The sequence below is a fragment of the Channa argus genome, chromosome 1 (genome assembly GCF_033026475.1).
Source record: "Channa argus isolate prfri chromosome 1, Channa argus male v1.0, whole genome shotgun sequence".
Lineage (NCBI taxonomy): Eukaryota > Metazoa > Chordata > Actinopteri > Anabantiformes > Channidae > Channa > Channa argus.
The window spans coordinates 40,539,103-40,561,641 of record NC_090197.1 but is presented as its reverse complement, the minus strand read 5'-3'; the positions used below and the strand labels follow the sequence as shown (position 1 = coordinate 40,561,641).

Genomic DNA, 22,539 nt, shown 5'->3' with positions numbered 1-22,539 from the left:
AGTTCAACATTCTGAATACAGGACACACAAGTGCAGCACCTTGGCTCATTGTGCACACATTGGCACTAAGAGCTCCTCAAAAATCAATATCGTAAACATAATTGACTGTTGCCCATAAAGTTGGAATAAAATATTTTTTACCTCTTCTTGTGAAATTATTGTGTCAGTGTGATTTATCCTGGATAGATAAAGTGTATACCTTCTCAAAACTTTATTTATCAATCTCTTCCAAACATATCGCAGTGAAAATTGAAACACAATCAACCATAGCAAACAAAAAGAATTCGCCTGATAACAAAATTATTTCAACTTTATGGGCAACATTGTATTTGTAATGATCATCAGCATCAGCATTGTTAAATTAAAGACCAGTTTTAATGTGTTGTCCTTTCCTCTTCTCATTTTTTTCTTCCCTTCCTTCTTCTACACACCTCCCTTACCTTTTCCTCTTACCCCCCCCCCTTTTTTTTTCTCCAGTCACCTGGCCCAGAACCCATTTATATGTGACTGTAATCTAAAGTGGCTGGCAGACTACTTGCGCTCCAACCCCATTGAGACCAGTGGCGCCCGCTGTGCCAGCCCTCGACGTCTCGCAAACAAACGTATCGGACAGATCAAGAGCAAGAAATTCCGCTGCTCTGGTAAGCCAGTCAGTGTCCCTGTCTCCAGAAGTCCCCCTCTTATTTCTCTCTGACTCTGTGTTTCTCAGGCAGGCTTTGTTTTGATTCCACTTGTCAATCTACTCTACTCTTACCTTCTCTCTTTCTCTCCACTGGGAGTGGCTTTGATCTCTGCATTATTCTCTCTACCTCATACCACATTTAATGAGTGATCATTCCAGGCAAAAGGATTTACTCTGCCTATCATTTGCTGTGCTGGTACTCCTCAATCAATATCTCCCCAGATGAATTTGGGGCCAAGGAGAGACTCACTCCATTTCTCCATTTACCCTCTATGGTACCACACTGTGAGTCTGGTTTCACATTTAAACCGCAGTGAGCTGAGATCACCAGTCGAGGCTGGTATAAGGGCTAGAGTTTCGGTATGTGCCCACAATTCCTCTGCCCTTTGCCAATCCCATCTTCCCTTCCCTCCCAATTTATGTACCCTCCATCCCCCTTTGCCCCCTTATCACTCTCTGCTGGCTAGGCTCAGGTTTCCTTCACACCACCTTATCCACTCACTCCTCTGCACTGCAATAGTCAGGCCTCACCATTCCCTCCCCCTCCATCCTGTGTCCTCTCTCGTGTTTATGCACTGCGCAACGCTGTCTGCAATGCTGAGGTTTCACACTTCTTTATAGCCCCATTTGTTTGGCTAGACCTGGTGAAGAAATGAGTACATGTGTTTTTCTCTTTCTTTTCTTCTTTTTTTGTGCTTTCTTTTTTCTTTCTCACTGTCTCACTCTTACCCTCATGTCACTTTTCCATAGCAAAAGCCAAATATTTACCACCTTTTAACATCATTACTTGTTTCTCCAAAGTGCCATTCACAGAGATAGTCCTAGGCTTCTCTGTTTAACTGTCATTTACTTTGATTCATGTGTCGTCATATATAAGCTCTATATATGACTGTTCTGAAGCATAGCGACACCACAGCTATGTAGACCAAACTCGTCTCACTGACATCCCTTCCTCTTTTTTTTCATCACAGCCAAAGAGCAGTACTTCATCCCAGGTGAGTGCCTTGTAAATGTTCACACCTATCATTGTCTTCCTATTTTTCTATTTTTTATTTTTTGATTATCCACCAGACCCATGGAGCAGCACCATTTCTTCCATTACCTACTTAATTTATATAAAAATTCTCCCACAGTGTTAAAGGATTGTTTCAGTTTATTACAACTTGGGCCTTAGGTTTGTAGTTTTTCCATAATTGCATTTTATTTAGCAAGTTAATTGCTTATACCTGGGAACATTGCGACATTGCTAAAAATAAGGCAGGCAGTCACGCAGGTTTTAATAAACCCATAGGTTTGACAAATTTGTATGAAAGAGAAAACAAATGAGGATGGCAAATTTTTACCCTGCTCATTGTCTATCTATCACAATGTATTAACTGGTTTTCTAATTTCAGTTTGACCTACCATATTAACAATAGTAAAAATTGTATTGTAAGAGTTATGTGTAATTATTTACCCGAATATATAATTCTGGTGCTCTTTCATTCATTGCTCGAAATATTGACTCTGAAAGACTTTAGTTAGAAGAAATGGGAATCGTCCATTAAATGGTAGCATGGCCTTCAAAGGAAATGGTCTGCACAGGAAAAACACTGAGCCTTTATGGGTAAAATTAATTGAAATTTTCTGCTGGTTGTTGTGGCACCTTGGGTACTTATGTGTGTGACAGCAGCTAATAGGGCCCATGAGTGACTGTGTGCATTTTAATGTGATATACGTGTGAGAGTGTCTGTTTCTCTTCAGCTCTGTTTTCCTTAGAGTCTCAGCAGATAGAGTGAATAGGAAGCGGCTCTTTGCTTTGGCATGAGCACAGTCACTCACCAAGAGGGGCAGAAAAGAAGGGAGGGACAGAAGGACAGAGAAGTGAAGGAAAATGTGTCCCTTCTATCAGTTAAAGCTAAAGAAAATAAAGCCCACCAGAGGACCCAGATTCCTATCAGTGGATGTTTCCGGACCTCTTAACAAGAGCACTTCCATGAAAATAACTAGGAGGAGCAGTGATGTGTGTCGGAAGTCTGTGTTTGTGTATGTTTGCAGTTTGGACATTTGTGTGATTCACTCTCTATCACTGTGTGTGTGTGTGTGTGTGTGTGTGTGTGTGTGTGTGTGTGTGTGTGTGTGTGTGTGTGAATTAATGTGTCTTTGTGTTCTGAGCTGTGATGAAGCTCTACACTGGCTTAGAGAACAAATGGGAGTATGTGTAAGCAGAAGAAAGATCAAAGCCAAATGTGATAAATTTGAATTTCACCCTGAATGATAAAAACTAAATACATACGCATGCACTCAACACACACACAATCACTAAGAGTACTGGACTCTATAATACATATATAATGAGGAACCAAGCTGCAGGGAATAATGAGGACTTCCACAACACCGGCAATGAGTCATTTCGCGCCTTAGAGATAGAAAAACCTCATTCCTCTTCTCTCTGTTTTTTCCAAATCTGCTGACAGCAAAAGTCTCGCCAACACGCACTTGTGACGATGACGATGACTCAGGCTCACGAATCTCCCCCGGCTCCTCTACATTCTTAAGATCAAAGTGCTGTGCTGTACTTTCAATGCTTCCTCTGTAGCAGGAAATGCCTGTTCTTTTTCTTGTTGTCCGGCTAAGCAAGGGAAAGTTCCTTGATGACCGATGTTACAGTGTCTGTCCGCACCCTCCATAGAGGGACACAGCCTCAGAAAGTCTTTACACTCACAGGCAGTAAGAGGAAGTCCTATTAGTGAATGGCATTACTGGTTCACTGTCCAGCTGTGTTCTACTAAAGTCAACAATAAGGCTTTCAGGTTATTGTATGTAGCTCCACTATTTAGCTGGACAGATTTTTGATACTCCACTCTAGTATTTAGGCCTGGATCCTTGAGTTTTTTTGTGGCTGAATGTTCTGGGTGCCCCATAGTGTCCCACTGATGTCATCACCAAACCCCAGGCAGTGAGGCGCACCACTGTGAGCATGCACAAAGGAGGAAAAACATAAAGCAAAATCCTAATAGAACATGTCTGTTCCCTTTAAATGCATATATGCACACACACACACACACAGACACATATATTTGTATATACACAGACACTGAGACAATACAAATGCTCACAGACAAACACGCAGTGTTTTAAATGGCTCCCAGAGCTGTTCCATTATTGAGCGGCCATGATGTAACTGGCAGCATGCTTTTTGGCACGTAACATCTATTCATAGACAGAGGAGGTGCAGGAAAATGTCCCATACTCCCCTCGCTGCCTCATTCTTGCTCTTCTTGTATCAGGACAAATGTCTCTCTGCCCCTCTGCCACTCAAATGTCATTTCAATCTCAATGTCATCTGCCTTCCTAACCCCCTTTCTCAAACATTTATGTCCCCCTTTTACATTTCCTCTCCTTCCTTCCTTTCATCTGTACCTGTCTACGCACGTACTTCCTGCACATCATTTTCACTTCTCTCCCACCACCCTCTCTCTCAGGTGATCTACTTCACTGACGCTGGCTGTCCAAATCCTCTTTGGCATCCCTATCTCAATCTCCCTGCTACTGTTCTTTTCACCCCACTGCTCCCACTCTATCACTTCTCTAAAATAACTCACCCCTGCCCTTGTGTATCCATACTCACACCCTCATCCATTCAGCAGAATGGTAGAAGAGCTGCATGATGTCCTCTGGGTTAAAGAGTAGGTAGGAAAGCTGCTTCTTAGGTTAGAAAAGGACAAACTATTGACATGCGTGACTAAGAGCATCATGGGAAAGTGAGGTGCCGTGTTATAGGGAAGAAGCTGATGTCATTTTTTGTTATAAGAATGTTGCGTGTGTGTTTTTGAATTTTCACTTGTTCAGGTACAGAGGACACCCGCCTGAATAATGCCTGCAACAGTGACCCAGTGTGTCCTCCCAAGTGCCGCTGTGAGTCAAACGTAGTGGACTGTTCCAACCTGAGGCTCACCAAGATCCCTGAGCACATCCCTGCCTCCACCACTGAACTGTAAGGAAAAGGAAGTTAAAAACAGCATATTGTACATTGCTAACCGGAAGAGATAAGCAATGTAATGGAGTGAGGAGAGACAGATTGAATGAAACTGAGACATAACCTTGAATTAAAATGAATAGAAAGAGAACATTGCAAACAAGAAATTCAAACCGAAATTTGTTTGGTTCAACATTTTTATCTCTGTGTCTTTAGCCGCCTTAACAACAATGAGATAACCACTCTGGAGGCAACTGGAGTTTTTAAAAACCTTTCCCAACTGAAGAAAATGTAGGTGAAACTTTTATTTGACTTTTTAGCCTTAACTTTCATGATAGCATTGCGTTTGATTATCTGACTTTTTTTTTTACTTTCCACAGTAACCTTAGCAACAACAAGATCACTGAGATTGAGGATGGTGCGTTCGAAGGTGCATCTTCTGTCAACGAGCTACATCTCACCGCCAATCAGATTGACTCAGTCCGAAGTGGGATGTTCCTTGGCCTTGAGGGACTGCGTATGCTGTGAGGGAGACACATACGATACATAATTACACATGCGATGCTGGCGTTTTGTCTGCCAAAAGACAAGGAAATGTTTCATATTCTCTGCTGAAACATTTACAATTTTCTCTTTTAGGATGCTGAGGAACAACAAGCTCAGCTGTGTCCACAATGACAGTTTCACAGGGCTTCACAATGTCCGTCTGCTGTCTCTGTACGACAACCAGCTGACCACAATCTCTCCTGGAGCCTTTGACACCTTACAAACCCTCTCCACCCTGTGAGACTTTTACAATCGCACTTTCCAGCCAATATGTAACTGTGCATTTGAGGTTTGTCTTACCACTCCTCTTATACTCACTTTCTTCCAGTAACCTTTTGGCCAACTCTTTCAACTGTGACTGCCGGCTAGCCTGGCTTGGTGATTGGCTAAGGAGTAGGAAGATTGTGACTGGTAACCCTCGCTGTCAGCGTCCTGCCTTCCTTAAGGAGATCCCACTGCAGGATGTGGCTCTCCCTGACTTCCGCTGTGAGGAGGGTAGGTGATATGTACTGAGAAGAGTTTTGCTTTATGTTCTTATTTAGACTGTTTTCAAAGTTTTGTTGCAGCTTCTCGGCTAAAAATTAAAAAGTCATCTGTCTCATTGAAAAGAGATAAGCATCTTCTCAATAGTAGATGACCTCCACTTTGTGTGAAAATAACCTGTCTGGGTCTGACTGATGAAGATTTTAGCAATGCACTCTGCTCCTCAATACATTATGGACAAGAACTGCTTAAAGTGTCTGAGATCATCTTAAATAATGACTGCTATTGTGTGACTTTTTTGTTTACTGAATAGATTGCCACTCAGCAGTTCCTAAGCTGCTGGTCGATGGAGGGCTGAGTGGAGCTATTGAGCTGTTTGTCTTATTGACCCGTCAGCCTATTTGCACCTGAATGAATGTTAGGCTTGTCTCTGAGCCTCAAGCAGCCTCCATTCTTTTCTCCTACTGATCGATATTACATTAGTGAAGCTCCTTTCTCTCTGTCCTATCTTACTTTTTACATTTTTTACTTCCCCTTTTTTCATCGTCTCAATGCCCAAACATTAGGTTTGGGGATTTGTGCAGTATCTTGCCTTTAGTTTTTCTACCATCTCTCTTCTATATACTTTTTTCTGCTCTTCTTTTGACTGTTCTCCATCTGTTTTCTACCCTACAGGGCATTCCGTCATCCTTTATTGCTCTTTTATAACTAAGTCCCCTCTTCTTTTCCAGGGCAAGAAGAGTCAAGTTGTGTGCCCAGACCCCAGTGTCCCAGTGAATGTACTTGCGTGGAGACAGTGGTGCGCTGCAGTAACAAACACCTCCACACACTGCCTAAAGGCATCCCCAGAAATGTGACTGAACTGTGAGTTCCTTGGCAATAATTATGCTATTTGACTTTATATCTTATCAGTTTGAGACTAGGTATTGTTCGCTTGTTTGGCTTTGAAGGAGGCAGATCTGGAAAGGAAACCAAAAGAGACAGTATAAAAAAGAAGAGAGCCGATTAAGAGGCATGACAGAGATAAGAGTTAGCGAAAACAGTGGAGGCAAAGAAAACAGATCTCATAATTTGGAGAAGAGGAAAGGAGTCAATAAACCCTGCAGTTCTCTCAGACATTCTTCTTTTGTGTTCCCTGCAACCCTCAGGGCTAGCACTGATGTCACTCTCACACTCAGAGCCAAAGATCTCTCTGTGTGTGTATATGTGTGTGAGAGAGAGAAAGAGAGGGAGAGACACAGAGAATGTGCTTGCAAACATATTTGTGTCAAGGCCAAAGCCCGTCCACAGGAGCACAGGGGAGCAGGAGGACAGTTTAATGAGCTTTCAATGAAATGGGTCTGGACCTTTCCAGTACTGCTTCTAGTGGCTCAGAATAACTGACACACACATGCGCACAGTCACACACACACACAGACGCTGTTCAAACCTTAAGGCCTGTCATTGTCCCAGCAGGTGTGACCAGGTGTGCCCCTTAACTCTAGGCTTTCATCTAGTCATATGGAGAGTTTTTTTACTCCAAGTGTCCTCTGCACCATTATTACCTATCATTATCTCTGAACTCAAAGCCCCCCCTAACGAACAGCAGCCCCCCCCGTTCTTCCCGCCCTCCATACAGTCAACAACAATAGCAGGAGAAAGCCCTTGCCGCTTCGCTCCTCTAAATCAGCCATTTATCAAGGTGACAGCCCTCTGGTTGCACTTTGTGTTGGCAGTCATCACAGTGGTTGTATCCCTGCAGGCATAATGTCCACCATGGTGGTTTGTACATACATCATTATGTAAACACACACACACACACAAAGCCTGAAGGCACACACAAGTGTTATCGTCCCACCCCAGAAAATTGGGTGCTGACTAACAATTAAACCTGCTTCTGAATAGATCAAATGCCAGTAAATGTGATTAATTTGTTCTCTTTCCCCAGTTTTCCTTGCTCAGCAAAAGTGATAAATAACCCAGTTTGTGTATGTAATAGAAATGATAAAAACTACTTGATTTCCAGACATAAGATACAGCAGTGTGTCAAAATGTTTACAATTTTTATTTTAAAGACAAAACATTATTACTGTTTGGTTCAAACTGAAATTAACTTACTGTAACTGCAACTGCATAGGGAAAAGAGTTTCCGTGTGCTGAACTGTTTGTGTTTCTTTGTTCAGGTATCTAGACGGAAACCAATTCAGTATTGTACCTAAGGAACTGTCTACCTTCAAGTATCTACAGCTGGTGTAAGTTTCTTTCTGTCTGCCTCTTCTTTCTTACTGTGCAGATAAGTATGGTGAATGTATGACTTGATTTTCCTTTCAGAGACCTGAGCAACAACAAGATCAGCTCTCTGACCAACTCGTCCTTTGCTAACATGAGCCAGCTCACCACTCTGTAAGTCCCGACCAGCCTCACTCCCTCAAACCAAAGAGCTTCTATATGCTGCATGATGCATGACGACAGCCGAATTTTATATACATACATATGTAATTATTTTTACATTTCCAGAATCCTGAGCTACAACTCCCTGCGTTGTATCCCCAAAATGGCCTTCAGTGGACTGCACTCTCTCCGACTGCTGTGAGTTTATGCATGCATATATACTGTACGTGTGTGTACAGTGTTAGTATGTTAGTCTACAGTCCAGACCTATTTTTGATACAAAATCTGTGTCTTGGTAGTGGTATGAGATTTTCTTTTTTTCCCATGCAAATCAAATGTTTCTTTGTTGTCACATCATTTTGAGGCAAAGCTCGAGACAGCAATGTCATCAGATTGAAGTTATTTTGAAAAACAACTGTTCTAAAACTAGATGAGATGCACTTTCAATGAGTTATTAAGGATATTTTTGCAGCTTGCACTGACTACAGAGACAGTGCAGTAGACGCCGAGAATCTTTGATTGACTCTAGAGGACAGAAGCACAGTCTAAACAGTTATGACAGCGTATGAATTCACATATACACACACAACCTCCAACCTATTTTCTATGTTTGGGGGCAGCAGCAGTGCTTCTTCCAGCTTCTACATTTGCCCACACATCATCTTCATCTGTCCCATCTGACTGTTCACCGCAAAATGCCCCGAACTCATCACTGCCTCGCCATCAGGGCCAAACAGGCTCCCGCACAAGCCACTGTACAAAATCACTCTGACACTGATTACTGGAGAATGTTTGCCCCGCTAACTGTAATGGGCTTGACGCTGCCGCCAGGCTTTTATGAAGTTACGAAGTCTTTGATTGTGCACTCTCAGTGACCATAGGCTCCCTGTGGATGAATTGGCCTGCTTAATAACTGAGATGTAGAATGTAAATGCATTCGACAGATAGATGACGAAACCAAACCAGTCTTTGGACCCGCATCAAAATATCTAGCAGCTGGATGCTTTACACTTTAACTCAAATGAACAGTTTAGTTCTGCACGGGAGAAATCGAAACCAGGCCCAGCACCACTTCTTATCAGATTATTTATGCTCCTGTGTGTGTGTGATGATGCCTGTATGCATAGCCTACATGTTTGTCATCTATTGGCTTGGTGCCTGTTAGTATGTGTGTGGGAGCGGACTTATCGGCCTTCCACGTGTGCTCATAGCAGGCACACTTTTTAGTACTGACAACAAAGCTTCAACAAAGCCTTTTTACGACAGGATTCGACTAAAGCCCCCAATCATTACGAGACACAAAGAGTAAGAGCCCTTTTAGCGTGGAATGAGAGTGAAGCTCAGTCATCATTAGCTGATGCCTTCTCACTAGCTCGGGCATGCTGCTTTGATCTCTAATGAAGCTGCGTCCATTATTTCTGCTCTCACTCACTCACGCCACCTTTACTTCAAAAATATTCCCTGTGTAAGTGTGTTAGACACCATGTGAGGCCCTGCTGCAATGCCACACACATCATGCAGGCTCATATACAAGCTCACATATACACACAGACTGTCTGGGCTACCTTATTGTCTCAGTCATACAGGAGTCCAAATGAAGCAGAAAACTTTTGATGTCTTTACTGTGTGATCAATCAAAAGCCTCCTATTAAATGTCAACTGGTGCCACGGCCAAGCAAGGCTGTGGCGGCACAACAAAACTGAAGCGACAATGAGCCCCATTTAATAGTTTCAAGTTTAAGACTCCACACTGGGTTCAAAGTTCAAAGTTAGAAGCTTCTTAGAAAACACATGATAGATGCCAAAGCTGCCTACAAGTGGGGAGCACTCATACACACACACACACACTGAGGTGCAAAAGCCTTTATAAAGCTGCACCTTTCGCTTTACGGAGCTGTAAAGAGTAGAGGAATCATTAACGCTCAGGGCTTCAAACAGACCAGAGGTTTGAGCCTGGCATGTATGTAGTGTGTTTTGGTGTAAGTCTGTGTGTGTGTGTGTGTGTGTGTGTGTGTGTGTGTGTGTGTGAGATGGTTATGGTTTGAGCTGCAGATTAAAAAGCTGCTAATTGGCCTGCTGGGTATTAGGTGTGATGTGAGTGAGCTGAGACAGCGCCAGGGCGTGGCCCTTCCAGGGTTTTGGTGGGAAGCTGTGAGAAAAGTAAGTGATAAAGAGAAAAGAAAGCAAAGCCTGCAACAAATGAAATCAAAACAGACGTATTCACAAACTGCTGTTGGACACAGTACTGTGGGAAAAAGCCAGTCACACAGGATCCTCAGCACAAGAGCTAAACCAAAATCAAGACTCACAGAACCACTTAATATGATTAATTGGAAAAAAGCAGCCGGACAACTTGTCACACTGTTGTTTTTTTAGTCACTAAACCAGGTGGTTTATTCTAAAAAAAAAACAAAAAAACACATTTTCATTCTGAAAATTGAGCAAGGCTAGAGATAAGGTGACATATGTCAGATGTAGTGATGTAGAAAATAAATGAAAAGAAAAAGACAGACAAAAAGAGAGAATGTTAGTTGGAGAAGAGATCAGGTTTCTTTCTGGAGACTCCCTGGCTCCTTTCTCCCATGAGATCTCTGCCTGGTTGGCACACTGCTGCTGGCTTCATGCCCTCAGTATCCTGTTCTCCGAATACCAAAACCTAGCCACTCACTCCACACTAATAAGCATTCTCCCCTGCACACAGACCAATTAACTTGTTGTCTCAGAAGGTTACATTGTAGATTTTCCCTTACATACTCCAGCCCAGCTCTATATCCTTCACACTAACCAGCTTCACCCTGTGTATCTTTTCCCCTGACTCTTCCACGGCCTGGTGGCAAATCTCAGATCAAAAGAAGAAGGAAGTGATGTTTTAAGGTCTGTTTACACAACAGCTCTCTTCATCCAGCCATAGAGAGCAGGTGTGTCATGAACTGCTGCAGAGGACTAAGCCATTTAACATTAGTGTGTGGTCAGCTGAGGGTCGGAAGTGGTAATGACCTGTCAGATTAGTGCAGTGATCAATCATCAAGCCATTAGGCCAAATTCGGTTGTCACCCAAGATAGTAGCAGCAAGGAAAATAACAGCATACAAAATAGTGTATAGACACTCAAACATTATTATACATGCATGCATCCATCCAGTATGGACGGATATAAATAAACCTATTATTCTGCACACACACAGTCTTAGCGTTTTTCACTGTCATGCATATGGTGCAACTCTGCTACCCCCTTCTTCTGTACCCTTGCTGGCCCTGCCAGCCAGACTTACATAGAAACCTGACACCAGTCTTTTCCAGACTTACAGAGCCTCATATCTTTGCCAGCTGCACAAGGCTCAAACACAAATACAAACCACCTACCACCCATTAAGTATTCCAACACAAAGCTAACATATTCCTCAACATTTTTGCTGTTATTTCTGGTTTTGATTGTCTGAAAACACTGTTTGGGGTATAAGGCTGCAAATAATTTTCCTTGTCATTATTGATGAAGGTGCTGGGTATTTCAGTGATTAATTGTGTTGTCTATAAAATGTGAACTTGCAAATAGTACAATTGTAAAAGAATTTTGATCATAGTTTCCAAAGATAACATTTTGTCAGACCATAGCAGGTAGCAAGATTTGTGAAGCTGAAATGAAATACTTTTGTCTCCCTTAGTAGTAATTGTGTAATATTTTCATATAAAATATATCAGTAGTTCACAAAGATTCTCCTTATTTCTAATCTCCTTCCTTCCTCACCCTTTAGGTCCCTTCATGGCAACGAAATCTCAGAGCTTCCTGATGGCATCTTCACTGATGTGGCCTCACTTTCCCACTTGTAAGTAATGACACACATGGAAGTAAATGCCCCAGTGGCAGCCTATGTGATACCATCTGCACTAGTTGCACTAGTGAAGTCTACACACATGTTCACACATACACATAGTTCCAGACACAGAGGGGGGTCTGGTCAAACAGCAGGAGAGTGCAGCTCACAGTGGCCTGTCTGTAGTCCTCTTTGGTGGCCTTTGCATGAGCTGAGTCCCCCCCCCCCCCTTAATCAACCACAGTCCTGTGGTTAAAGCAACACACAGAAGGTTCTACTGTCTCATCTCCGAAACTCACACACACATTCGCTCACACACATGCACAGATTCTCCATGGTCTGTGGACTTTAGTGTTTGTTTTGGTTTGTTTATTTATGTCTGTAATTTTGTGTGTGTCCGTCTGGGTGTGCGGCGTGTGGTCATTGTGTGTGGTTGTCCATTGCCTTGTAGATCTGTAAAACTAGACAGAAGTATCTGTGTGAATACCTAGGTGGCCCTCCCTTGACAGTCACTGATCAATAAACCTACCAGTGTCAGAGCTGGAGATGAAAAAGGGAGGACAGAGCGAACAAAACAAACACATTTTATGGACGGTGGTACAAAGTTACATGAAAATAGGATGAAGGGTGGGATGGAGGGGAGCCACTGATCCCCAGTCACAGTCAAGTGGCTTTCATGTTAGCAGATGTCAGGTGTCAGCTACTGGCCTGGCCTGAAAGATGAGCCTGTGTTCCTCTGTAATGGAACAGCATCGATTCAGGAGTGTTTGTGCATCCAGCACTGGGACAGAGCGGCATTGATTCATGACCACCATGACAGAAACGCTTAAGAGTGCCTTATGTTCACACCTTTCCTTATAATGGAGAAGACTTCCTTCAGATGATGTATGTCACAAAGTGACATTGAGAGTTAAACTTTAAATCTGTTTGATATTTAGAGAAGCAGAGTTGTAGTTGTGTTAAACTCCAAATTGAGTTTGACATCGATTGTTTTAAGAAGGGCTGCAGAGACACCTGCTGGTGAAATAACGTATTACAGTGCCACAACAAGTAGGTGTAACAATTCAGTTTGCATCACAAATCACTGACATTTTTATCCGCTTGATCAGGGCAATTGGTGCCAACCCCTTGTACTGTGACTGTCACCTGCGCTGGCTATCTGACTGGGTGAAGACTGGTTACAAAGAGCCTGGCATCGCTCGCTGTGCTGGCCCAAAGGGCATGGAGGGCAAACTGCTACTCACTACACCTGCAAAGAAATTTGAATGTTCAGGTTAGTTATTGTGCTTGACACAGAAATGCGATGTAACATTACTATAGACACACAACTTATCCTGATGAGTCTGGCATTTCCACAGGTGATGTGGATGCCACAGTGTTGGCCAAGTGTAACCCCTGTCTATCCAGTCCCTGTGAGAACCAAGGCATATGTCATAGTGACCTGGTGGAGATCTACAGGTGCAGCTGTCCTCCAGGATTCAAGGTCAGAGCTGAAGAATGCTACCATCTAAGTCTGAATATCTACTCAAGAGTACTTGAATGTGTATGCAAAGTTGCAAAAAACTATAGCAAAACATCTCTGCTCTCTCCCAGGGCAAGAACTGTGAGACAGCTCTAAATGCTTGTGTGAATAACCCATGTGCTAATGGTGGAACTTGCCAAGTAAATGAGGATGAGGAGGGAGAATACAGGTGACAAAGACTAGTTTGTAAACAAAGGAATAAAAACATTTAATCTCATGGGCAACACAACATATTGATTATCTTTTTGCAGTTGCACATGTGCACTAGGTTTTGAGGGCCCTACTTGCCAAACCAACACTGATGACTGCGAAGACAATGACTGTGAGAATGGAGCAACCTGCATCGATGGAATCAACAACTACACTTGTTTTTGTCCCCCCTATTACACAGGTTAGTACATAATGCACAGTCTGACTTACATTTGACCCAAGAACCCTACAGTACAAAATAAGTCACTATAAAATACGATGTTACCTTGAAAATAATTAAATTCATTTAAAAAATACTTGATATAAGTAGTCAAGAAAATCAGTATACATATTCTAACCAGAAAACCTGTTTGTGATTTTAAAAAACACTCTTGTGTTTAGGGGAAATGTGCGAAGAAATGGAGGATGTGTGTGCCCCAGGACGAAGCCCCTGCAAACATCAGTCCACCTGCCTCATTACCTCCTCTGGACCCAAGTAAGTGTTCGCAGCAACACCAGATGCATAAGAAAATGATTCTATAAACTGAACGGTGCACTACGTGTTACTCTAAGCAGCCTAAGAGACGGTTTTGTCTGTGTTCTGCTTGATTCCAGTGTTGTGTTTGTGCATTGCAGATGTATGTGTTCTCCTGGTTATGTTGGTGATGACTGCAGTATAGACTATAATGACTGCAAGGAGCATCGCTGTCAGCATGGAGCTCAGTGTGTGGATGAGCTAAATGGATACTCCTGCATCTGTCTTCATGGATATAGGTAAGAAAAACAACGATTTAATATGCAATGTTTTTTTTTTGGCTAATTCATTTCCTGAGCTTTACTGACACCATCTTCTCAAATAACAAAATCACCATCTCTTTTATCATATAGTGGTCAGTTGTGTGAGGTTCCCCCATCTTCTCTGTCCCTCTGTGAGTTGGCGGACTGCCAGAACAACGCCCCGTGTGTGGAGAGAGGTGGCCGTGCGCTCTGCCAGTGTCCCCCAGAGTTTGGGGGGCCACGCTGTGAGAAGCTGGTCAGCGTCAACTTCATTGACAGAGACTCTTATCTACTTCTATCTGACCTGAAGAACTGGCCTCAGGCTAACATCACCCTGCAGGTATTTATAGAGGGATGCACGTATTGATTTGTGAATATTTTTTATTTGTGTGCTTGAAATTTGAACACCAAATGCAAAATCTTCCTTTCCAAAGGTTTCGACAGCTGAGGACAATGGTATCCTACTATACAATGGAGACAACGATCATATTGCAGTGGAGCTCTACCAAGGTCATGTCAAGGTCAGCTATGACCCTGGCAGCCAACCAGGACATGCTATCTACAGGTAAGGTGTCATGTACCCTGTGAAAGGCTCAACTTTGCTGCCACTGTGGGTTGATTCCCGTGACTTCTAGTGACTGTATCTTTTGGCGTTTCTCTTTTCCTTTGCCAGCACTGAGACTATCAACGATGGTCAGTTCCACACAGTGGAGCTGGTGACCTTTGACCAGATGGTGAACCTGTCCATTGACGGCGGTCTCCCTACCACAATGGACAGCTTTGGGGCGGTGCGGCCCCTCAACGGGGAGGCTCCACTATATGTGGGGGGTAGGGGCCCTCTCCAGAACACACCTCCCTCCTCTGCAGGCACTCTTAACTACTACACTACTGTCAATCATCACCCCTCCCCCTTCGCTTTGTCACCACTGCAACCAGCCCCTCCCCTTAACCATGTGACCATATTCAACCATTGCCTGAGCCCAGTCCTTCTTCCACACCATACCCATCTTCCCTTATGACTACGGGGCCACACATTAATACACAAACCAAAAATAATCATAAACTTCACAATCTGTCATTTGTAGGATTTTTATTATACTTAATATAATAAACAAACTGATAAAAAACAAAACTATAAAAAATACAAATCAGGTTATGATTTGGTGCTTACAACTGTCCAATAGATCTACTGTCAGTTTAACAATTTTTTACCTTGTGTAAAGGTCGCCCTCTAGTGATTACCATAAGAACTACTAGTCTTCTTTCATATTTGTTTTGTTTTTGCAGAGTTGGTGTTTGCAATGCTGCTGCATTACTGTATTTTGGCCACTCTTGTCATGGATATTTCTTTTATTAGACTGTGGGTGTAAGGTTTTTCAGGAGTGGTTAACAATTTTTGTACTATTAGTGCTGTGATGTGGTGTCTTGTACTGTTGTTTATTCATACAACACTACAAGAAACATTTTCTCATACCTATTTTCCTTTTGCTTTCCCTTGTTTCAAAAATGATGTGTCTTCTGGTGCAAATGCCAAATTTCAAAGTCAATTTCAAAAAGAGTTGCATATACTACAACCCCAATTAAAACATAAATACTCCTAAAATTCCAGCAACTGGTCACTCACTTCCCTGATATTTACATACATTTGTTAAAAGAAGAGGGGGACGCTACACAATAGTAAATGTCACCCTGTTCCAACTTTGTGTTGCTGACATCAAATTTAAAATGAGCTAATATTCTCATGACATGGTAAAATGTCTCAGTTTTAACATCTGATATTATGTTTATTTTCGATGGTAAATAAAATATGGGTTGATGAGATTTGCAAATCGTTGCATTCTGTTTTTATTTATGTTTTACACATCGTCCCAACCTTTATTTGAATTGGGGTTGTAATTTGGCAGACTGTACATGCACTGTTTGGACACACGTGTTTGAAAATGCCTTCCTCCATTGCACTCATACCAGCCCTGTGTTAGTTGTCTGTCTGTGATCCAGTATGGATGTACTAACACATATAAACATCACATCTTTTCTCTCTCCTCCTGCAGGCATGCCAGTGGACGTACACTCGGGTCCTTTCCGTCTCTGGCAGATCCAGAACGGCTCCAGTTTCCATGGCTGTATCCAGAACCTGTACATCAACAATGAGCTCCAGGACTTTACTAAGACCCAGATGAAGCCCGGTGTGGTACCGGGCTGTGAGCCCTGCAGGAAGATCTACTGTGCACATGGCATCTGCCAGCCTGATGGTGTCCAGGGACCTGTGTGCCACTGCCAGCCAGGCTGGAGCGGGCCGAACTGTGACCAGCCTACTACAAACCCCTGCCAGGGCAGCAAGTATGTTTACAAATGGGGATGAAATTCATATTGCTGAGCAATATTGTGGCCTATTTTCTTTCTAATCTAATAAACAGTGTGTAAAGGATGTATTCACATCCTGTACCTAAATAAATGTGTCAATACAATAAAACAATTCTAGGACAAGGGCATCCGCCGTAAAAACTCATGCCAAATTCACATGTGGAACACGTTTCGCTGTGGAGACCTCCCCGAAGAGACAAGCCGAAAGCCGTCAATGTTTTTTTTTTTTTTTTAGCAGCATTTTAGAGTTGCAGCTGGTCATGGTACAGTAGATCTAGTTGTAACAATGTTAGATACTCAGATACTCAGTCCAAGGGTTCCCAACCTAGGTATCAGGGCCCAGCAACTGGGTTTCAAGATAAATCTGAGGTATCATGAGATGTTTCATGAGTTAGAAAACAGACCAAGGAAAGTTCTGCTACACATATTTTTGTGTCTTCTAATATGTATCTTTTTGGAAGCATGAAAAGACGTGGAAAATCTAAATGTGAAATGTGACGGCTGTTTATATCTGTCAAATTAATTCAGTGGATATTTCCCTCTGAAATACACAATTAGATGTATAAAATACCATAAATGAAATTACTCAAATAAAATCACTGAAAATAATACTTAAATACAGCACTTCAGTTTGTAAATGCACCTAAATTGTAGCCCTCCGACAATCAATAACCCTTTCTAAAACTGCAAACCCATAATGTTCACACCATAAACAGAATTTATGTACTGAGCATGTATTCATTTCATCAAGGTTACTGTCTTTTACTAGGTGTGTCCATGGAAAGTGCATCCCACTGGATGCTCAGTCATACCGCTGCGAGTGTGTGGAGGGTTATCGCGGTGCCCTGTGTAACCAACAGGGAGACCTGTTCAATCCTTGCCGTCACCTGTCCTGCAAACATGGTCGCTGCCAGATCTCAGACAAGGGAGATGCTTTCTGTCACTGTGAAAGTGGCTACACTGGGGAACTCTGTGATGCAGGTGGGTTTGTTCTATCCTCAGCAAGTCCAAATTAAAAAAAAAAAGAATAACTTAAATCTTACTGTGTTTAAATATTTTCAAATGTATAGTAATGTTTGTGGGTGTTGTTCCTGTTTTCCAGAGTCTGAGTGCAGAGGGGAACCTGTGCGAGACTTCTACCAGGTACAGCGAGGCTATGCCATCTGCCAGACAACACGCATGGTCTCTTGGGTGGAGTGCACTGGAGTTTGCGACACAGGGGCATGCTGTGCCAGCCAGCGAATGAAACGCCGGAAATACACCTTTGAGTGCAGTGATGGAACCTCCTTCAGCGAGGAAGTGGAAAAGACCATCAAGTGTGGCTGCGTGGGCTGCATGTAGCAGCATTTGCTCACATTTCCTGCCACTGCTGCCCAGCAGAAGATAGAAAGGAAGGAAAGAAGAAAGAGGACAGGAAGAAGGCGAAGAAGGGAAAGAAAGAAAGAGATTATAAAGAATATATATAAAACCTCTATCTATATATTATGGACAACAATGTTTGTAAAATAGGACATTTCCTCCCCTTCCAAGGGTGTGTGCCCAACCGTAACACAGAGAAACAACCAACATCATGAGCAACAGCAGAAGTGACAACAATGTCAACAAAACCATTGTAACTGCAACATTGTTCCAAAGGGTCCAGAAATTTCAAAGGTGTTGCAATAAGATTGAGGGATCCCTCCAACCCATTATACCCAGTGTGAATTTTCCATTCACCTATGAGGCCTCTGACAGTCATTTACCATCTTTACTTCATGGAGGCAGCGAGAACATTGGGGGCCAGCCTGGCTAAAAAAAATGCAGAAGAGAGGCAGAGAAAGACAAAGACAGAAACAGAGGGATAAGAAGAGAGCTGGCCCGATTGACTTGGCAAAGCTATCTTGAGTTGAGCTTGGCTGACTCACCTGGATGGGGCTGGATTTAGTTTGGGCTGAATTAAAGTTGTTATTGGTTTGGTGTAATAATTTCTCTGTCATGATACAGTCATCCATTTCACACATGCACACGTAGAAGCAAGCAAAGGAAAGATATGGTTAGAGTGGCACATAATCCAGTGCGAATGTCGTGGCTTTGAGGCCAGGTGGCCTGGTGTCATAGACTGTTTGCTGTGAGCTACCATAACATAAAAACTCCAAAAATAGAGACTGCACTGACTAGCAGCACTGAACATGACACATCTTTGAAGTACAAGATAACACATGCATGGCATACATACATTTATAGACAGTGGGAAAAGCGAGAAGGCTCATGTACTGCAACTATCTCCTCCGTTCATACAGCAAACAAATTGGGCGCTAGCAATGCCAAGTGGTTATGGGTTCCCCAGCATGCATTGCCTCAGGGATAGAATGATTTGCATAATCCCACCCCCTTTGAGCAGGAGGCAGTTTATCCCTGCTGCTCTTGATGCCTGCAGTATTAAACTTGTGCAAACTGTTGCATGTGTGGAAAAGAGTTTGCCAACAAACATGTAGAGCTTCTTAACATCACTATAAATGTTATTAGAAAACAAAAGTTGCAGAATCATTGTCTGGATTTTGTGTTGTTTTGCATAATTTCTTGTATTGATTTTTTTTATTTTTGTTACACTTTGTCTCATGATGTAAACTTTAGCTCCCTCAACCCCCTCCTACCAACCCTTTATATAGAAATACCTAACAGATTCTAATATATATATTTGTATTTCATTTTGGTATAGTATTTTTCTATGTTCAAAGGTGAGTCTGGAAGCTTTGGGGATTGGTGGAAAAGCATTCAGTTTGTTCCCTAGGTGTTTTTATTTGTTGATCTCACTTGCTCCTACATGGTAGTAAATTACGTTAATTGGCCAAAAATACAGCAGCTGGTTGGCCTTATTTTAATGGAGTCAGTATTGGTCTAGAAATATGTTTAATATTGTATATGTTGTCTTCCATGTGAATATTACATCTAATTCATGAGTCTGTGCGTGTTTTTATTTATTTTATCTAAAAGACATTTTCCTTTACAAAGAAAAAGGTGTAACTGTTGCTGAATTTCAAACATTTTCAAAATTAAATAAAAAGGTAAAACTGAGAAATGAAACAGTATATAAATGTGTAATAGCAATACCACTTAATGGTGAGTTACAACAGTGTTTTCCTCCTCTCTGGCTCAGACATTCCTTATTTGCTGCAAGTGCTGGAGAGTTCAGAGCTGGGTCTTCGATATGTCCCTCTAAACAATACCATGTAATTACCATACCACACAAGGCTACGGATTGTTTTCATGCTAATTTTCCTGTTGTGCTGGGTGTATTCTATCATTTTGATTTGAACAATGTTTTTCGTAGAAAAAAAGGTCTTTTTAGTTCATCAGTAGTCAAGCTCAACTGATCATAAGCTGCTGTCAAGCCAGAAGAAACAGGATGAAGTTGCCTCAGACAATGACCACGTTAAGGTATACCATCCTAGAATAGGCAACTGAGTGCGTCGCATGCCTACTACAGACGGATACTAAATGAGAAAAAGTCTGGACATTTTAATATCTGTCATTTCTGACTGGCTTTCCACACAAAAAAGAACAAATGGTGCCAATCACAGTGAACACAACAGTCATATCTGAATGTATAAATGTGTATAGATAAATATGACCTATGCTTATTCATGAAGTGGTAACTTTTAGCTGTCATTTAGTTTCCAATGTAAAATATCGAAATCGCATACTGTCAAATAAGTGACAGTCATCAGGGTGGCTTAAATTATTGTTCTCCCTACAGACTGAGATTGTGTTTACCCGTTTTGATGAAATAAATGTTTAAAGTGTCTTCAGAGCGTGAAAGGCTGCAGACACTGATCTCAGCTCAGTACAATGCCACCTCACAGAGCTCCTATTCATATTGCTACCCATCCTAACTTTGTTTTACATGCTGTTGATGTGATCTCAGTGGTGTACAATAACATTTAAGATCTTATAAAGGATACTGATGAACAGTCACTGTAATTCTTAGGCTGTGTGCCTCATAAAGGTGCATATTTAGTCAAATGTGGCTTTCTTTCCATGTCTCCTTTGCTTCCTCTGCACTGAACTAGTGCATTAAACTTCCTTCTAAACATCTTAGTGGTGCTTGTGCTATATTGAGATTTAATTCAGTTATTTGGTCGCATGACCAGAAGCACAGATTTGCCATCTACAACTATATACATAAGTATGTTATTGTAAACGACACAGTGTCTCTGTTGTATTGAACTGGTGCAAAAACATAAGAAATATGGCTGGTTGGGTCCTGTCTGTTTGCCTTTTTTTTTTTTTTTTTTTTTTTTTTTTTACAGGATTGATGGTGGGATTGAACTGAAAACTCCCAATAATGCTGAATGTATGTAGTGCCACCGACAAAATGTTACCAAACCTCCACTCTTTTCATTAATTAAACTTAAATGTGTGTGCTTTTAAGGATGTGTTGTTTTATTATTTTGTCAATACATTATTCATGTTTTAAAAGGAAATATTGAAATACCCTTAAATTCCATAAAAATTAAATAAATAAATACATTAACTAAATTTCGGTGCCACTACGTCTGGTCACGCTCCATCCTTGGTTACAGAAAAATATTTCCTGTGGCCATTTTCTGCAGGTTTCTTGTGGCCGGCAACAACAGGACAGACCAAGTTGCCCCCTCCATACATTTATCTGCACAAATCCTTCAAACTCAAGAGTGACTGATTTCAAAGAATGTGATATTACAGAAACAGCTAATAAGACTTGACTTCAGTATTGCTGCTAAAGACACCTATTATATACAGTAGTAAATAAACTCATCAAAATATTTTCCTCCAACACATTACATGACATTTATGACATCTCTGTCAAGAGTGGACAAGGAAAATAGAGAGTATAGCAATTGGGGAAAAATATCACTGAACCAAAAATAAAAAATAAAAAATCAGCCTACTGCAGATGTTTTCCCACCCTGAAACATGCCTTGACAGGATACTTAAAAACTTCAAAGGCAAAAACAAGGAAGTCAATGTAACATCTGAACACAAAGACATAATGCACACATTGAGACTTACACTTCCAAGGTTATTTCACAGTTTCCTGATGCCTATCATAAATAAACATCCGTAATTCTCCACAGTGATCCAAAAAAAAAAAAACTCTCTTTAACCCAGACCTTGCCTGAGCACTAATTTATTAAGTTATCTTCAGAATCAAATTATAACCGCAATTCCAAAAAAGTGTAAAACGTAAAGAAGAACAGAATGTAATGATTTGCAAATCTTATCAACTCATGTTTTATTCACAATAGAACATGAACAACATATCAAATCTTGAAACCAAGATATCTTACCATTAATGGAAAATATTAGCTCATTTTGAAATTGATGGAAATAACACATCTCAAAAAAGTTGGAACAGGGGCAACAAAAGGCTGGAAAAATAATTGCTGCAAATAAAAAAACTAAGCATTTGATAATTAATTAGGTTCATTTGCAACAGGTCGGTAACGTGAGGCAGAGGCTCTCAAAGTTCACCAACTTGCGACAAACTGTGTCTAATAATTGTGTTACAATTTCAGAAAATCTCCCTCAACATAAAATTGCAAAAACTTTGAAGATCCTACCATCTACAGTAAATAATATCATCAAAAGATTCAGAGAATCAGGAGGAATCTCTGTGCAGAGGGGACAAGGCTGAAGATCAAAACTGGATGCTCATAATCTTTGAGCCTTCAGGTGGCACTGCATTCAAAACAGGCATGATTCTCTACTGGACATCATTACATGGGCTGAAGAACACTTCCAGAAATTACTGTCTGTGATCACGGTTCACTGTGCAATCCACAAATGTAAGTTAAAGCTGTATCATGCAAAGAAGA

General features: G+C 41.6%; 1 protein-coding gene across 4 annotated transcripts in view; it reads left to right on the top strand.

Annotated features, from left to right (window-relative positions):
* slit1a (slit homolog 1a (Drosophila)) overlaps window positions 1-21,112 on the top strand; it is an 81,559-nt gene extending 60,447 nt beyond the window's left edge. Inside the window, exons 14-37 of one of the 4 annotated variants that reach the window (XM_067520503.1) lie at window positions 478-641; window positions 1,654-1,677; window positions 4,514-4,658; window positions 4,857-4,931; window positions 5,021-5,164; window positions 5,280-5,423; window positions 5,515-5,681; window positions 6,401-6,533; window positions 7,832-7,900; window positions 7,980-8,051; window positions 8,166-8,237; window positions 11,791-11,862; window positions 12,960-13,123; window positions 13,209-13,333; window positions 13,444-13,541; window positions 13,624-13,763; window positions 13,964-14,057; window positions 14,198-14,335; window positions 14,450-14,678; window positions 14,773-14,903; window positions 15,012-15,166; window positions 16,390-16,678; window positions 17,472-17,683; window positions 17,805-21,112. In XM_067520503.1, coding sequence (XP_067376604.1) covers window positions 478-641; window positions 1,654-1,677; window positions 4,514-4,658; window positions 4,857-4,931; window positions 5,021-5,164; window positions 5,280-5,423; window positions 5,515-5,681; window positions 6,401-6,533; window positions 7,832-7,900; window positions 7,980-8,051; window positions 8,166-8,237; window positions 11,791-11,862; window positions 12,960-13,123; window positions 13,209-13,333; window positions 13,444-13,541; window positions 13,624-13,763; window positions 13,964-14,057; window positions 14,198-14,335; window positions 14,450-14,678; window positions 14,773-14,903; window positions 15,012-15,166; window positions 16,390-16,678; window positions 17,472-17,683; window positions 17,805-18,043 — 3,295 coding nt within the window. In that variant the 3' untranslated portion in view covers window positions 18,044-21,112. Of the gene's footprint in view, window positions 1-477; window positions 642-1,653; window positions 1,678-4,513; window positions 4,659-4,856; window positions 4,932-5,020; window positions 5,165-5,279; window positions 5,424-5,514; window positions 5,682-6,400; window positions 6,534-7,831; window positions 7,901-7,979; window positions 8,052-8,165; window positions 8,238-11,790; window positions 11,863-12,959; window positions 13,124-13,208; window positions 13,334-13,443; window positions 13,542-13,623; window positions 13,764-13,963; window positions 14,058-14,197; window positions 14,336-14,449; window positions 14,679-14,772; window positions 14,904-15,011; window positions 15,206-16,389; window positions 16,679-17,471; window positions 17,684-17,804 lie in introns of all 4 variants that reach the window. The other 3 variants (XM_067520484.1, XM_067520514.1, XM_067520495.1) reach the window with 3 other exon arrangements.
* The last annotated feature ends 1,427 nt before the right edge of the window (window positions 21,113-22,539 follow it).